We start from the raw sequence: 1,817 nt of genomic DNA, 5'->3' as shown, positions 1-1,817 counted from the left end.
GTATTACGTGTAGGAGGTCGATTAGCCAAGGCACCAATATCAGCAAGTCGGAAGCATCCGATAATCCTGTGTCACCGTGCCACTGGACGATTACATCGCAAGAACTTCCATTCTGGGATGCAGCTGCTTGTGTCCACAGTGCGGGAGTGATTCTGGGTAACACGTAGCAGAAGCCTAGCCAACACTGTCATTCATGAGTGCGTCCAGTGCTTCGGTAGCAGACCGAAGGTTTTGGATCAGATAATGGCTGATCTTCCATCCGAACGTGTATCTCCAGCGCCACCATTCCTGAACGTAGGTGTGGATTTCTGCGGACCGTTCCTGATTAGCTATCCAATCCGTAGATCCTTCCCTAGGAAACACTTTGTCGCAATCTTCGTCTGCCTTGTAACGAAGGCAGTCCATCTTGAACTGGTGAGCGATTTAACTAGTGAAGCCTTTTTTGCTGCCTTCAAGCGATTCGTGGCACGCAGGGGAAGACCAGTCCTAGTCATGTGCGACAATGCCCTGAACTTTGTTGGAGCCAAGCGTCAGTTGGATGAATTACGGCAGTTATTCATGGATCAAGGATTCCACGATTCTGTTGCACGCGGAGCAGTAGAGGAAGGAATAGAGTTTCGTTTCAATCCGGCAAGATCTCCCGATTTCGGCGGCTTATGGGAAGCCGCGGTGGAATCGTTCAAAGGAAATTTCAAGCGCACTATCGGCGAAAGAATGCTCCAGCATGACGAATGTCTACAGTGTTGCCACAAATAGAAGCCATCCTGAATTTTCGACCACTCTTTCCGATCAGTAACGACCCGTCGGATTTCGAAGCGTTAACTCCTGGACACTTTCTCGTTCAGCGACCATTAACAGCGATTCATGAACCCTCGTTGGAAGATATTCAGCACAATAGGCTGTCTATGTGGCAACGAGCTCAGGACTACGTTCAGCAAATCTGGAAGAAGTGGTCTGTTCAGTACCTTTTCAATCTCCACAATAGAACAAAATGGACCCGCAAGCGCGATAACATCTCCATCGGTACCTTGATTATGTTGAAAGAGGACAATCTCCCGCCTCTGGAATGGAACCTAAGACGTGTCGCTGACATCCATGCTGGCTCAGATTGAAACAATCGCGTAGTTACTGTCAAAACGCAAGACGGTCTGTACCGAAGGGCAATTTCCAAAATTTGCATCCTACCGATACGTGACAACTTCGATCTCTCTGCTTCCGAGAAAAACTAAACTGCGCTCTGGTCGTGCTTCGGTGAGACCAGAACTAACCCCATTTTCAAATTCCGGAAATCCGGAACATCTTGAGGTCTACCAAGTCCAGTCCATCCGTCCGTAATTCGCTGATCCATCATTGGTGATCGACAACTTGTATCGTTCTGCATGTGTGAAGTTCACGGTGCTGTCCTGTCTGTCATAACGATACGTTCCTGACCTTGTCGCAATTCCTTTCCGTAAAGTAGAATGATGATTTTCAACGACGCGATGTTTGTCCAAACTGGAGCCTCGCTGAGCATCGTCAGCTCGTTTTGGCGGTCAACACATACGTTCTTTCAACCAATTTGTCCGTGCGACATGGAATCATCGTCGGTGCTTCGGCGCCCGCGGAGGCCAGGAGGCCTCCGCTCCAGGCAAGTCGATTTATAGTTGGGTTAAATAGTTGAAAAAGCAGCCTCTCATTTTTTAGATAATTTTTTTCGTCACCAACCCGTGAACACACCTGTGTCAGACCTCAAGCCAGTCAGTCCAAGAAGAAGATCGAAGTTATTCCATGCCAAGTTCCGGCAGTAGTTGGGTTGTAGCAGTCGTCCAGCAGTAAGC

The 1,817-nt window shown here is 48.5% G+C and overlaps 1 protein-coding gene across 1 annotated transcript; it reads left to right on the top strand.

Moving 5' to 3' along the window:
- Positions 1–243: 243 nt before the first annotated feature.
- LOC135709327 (uncharacterized) lies at positions 244–756 on the top strand. Its single transcript, XM_065231636.1, has one exon. The coding sequence runs from the start codon at positions 244–246 to the stop codon at positions 754–756; it is 513 nt and encodes a 170-aa protein (XP_065087708.1).
- The last annotated feature ends 1,061 nt before the right edge of the window (positions 757–1,817 follow it).

Source organism: Ochlerotatus camptorhynchus, unplaced genomic scaffold, assembly GCF_037179485.1.
Source record: "Ochlerotatus camptorhynchus isolate MF236.1 unplaced genomic scaffold, CSIRO-AGI_Acam_v1.1 ptg000357l, whole genome shotgun sequence".
NCBI lineage: Eukaryota > Metazoa > Arthropoda > Insecta > Diptera > Culicidae > Ochlerotatus > Ochlerotatus camptorhynchus.
The sequence above is the reverse complement of the archived record's forward strand: the minus strand, read 5'-3'. Positions and strand labels throughout refer to the sequence as shown.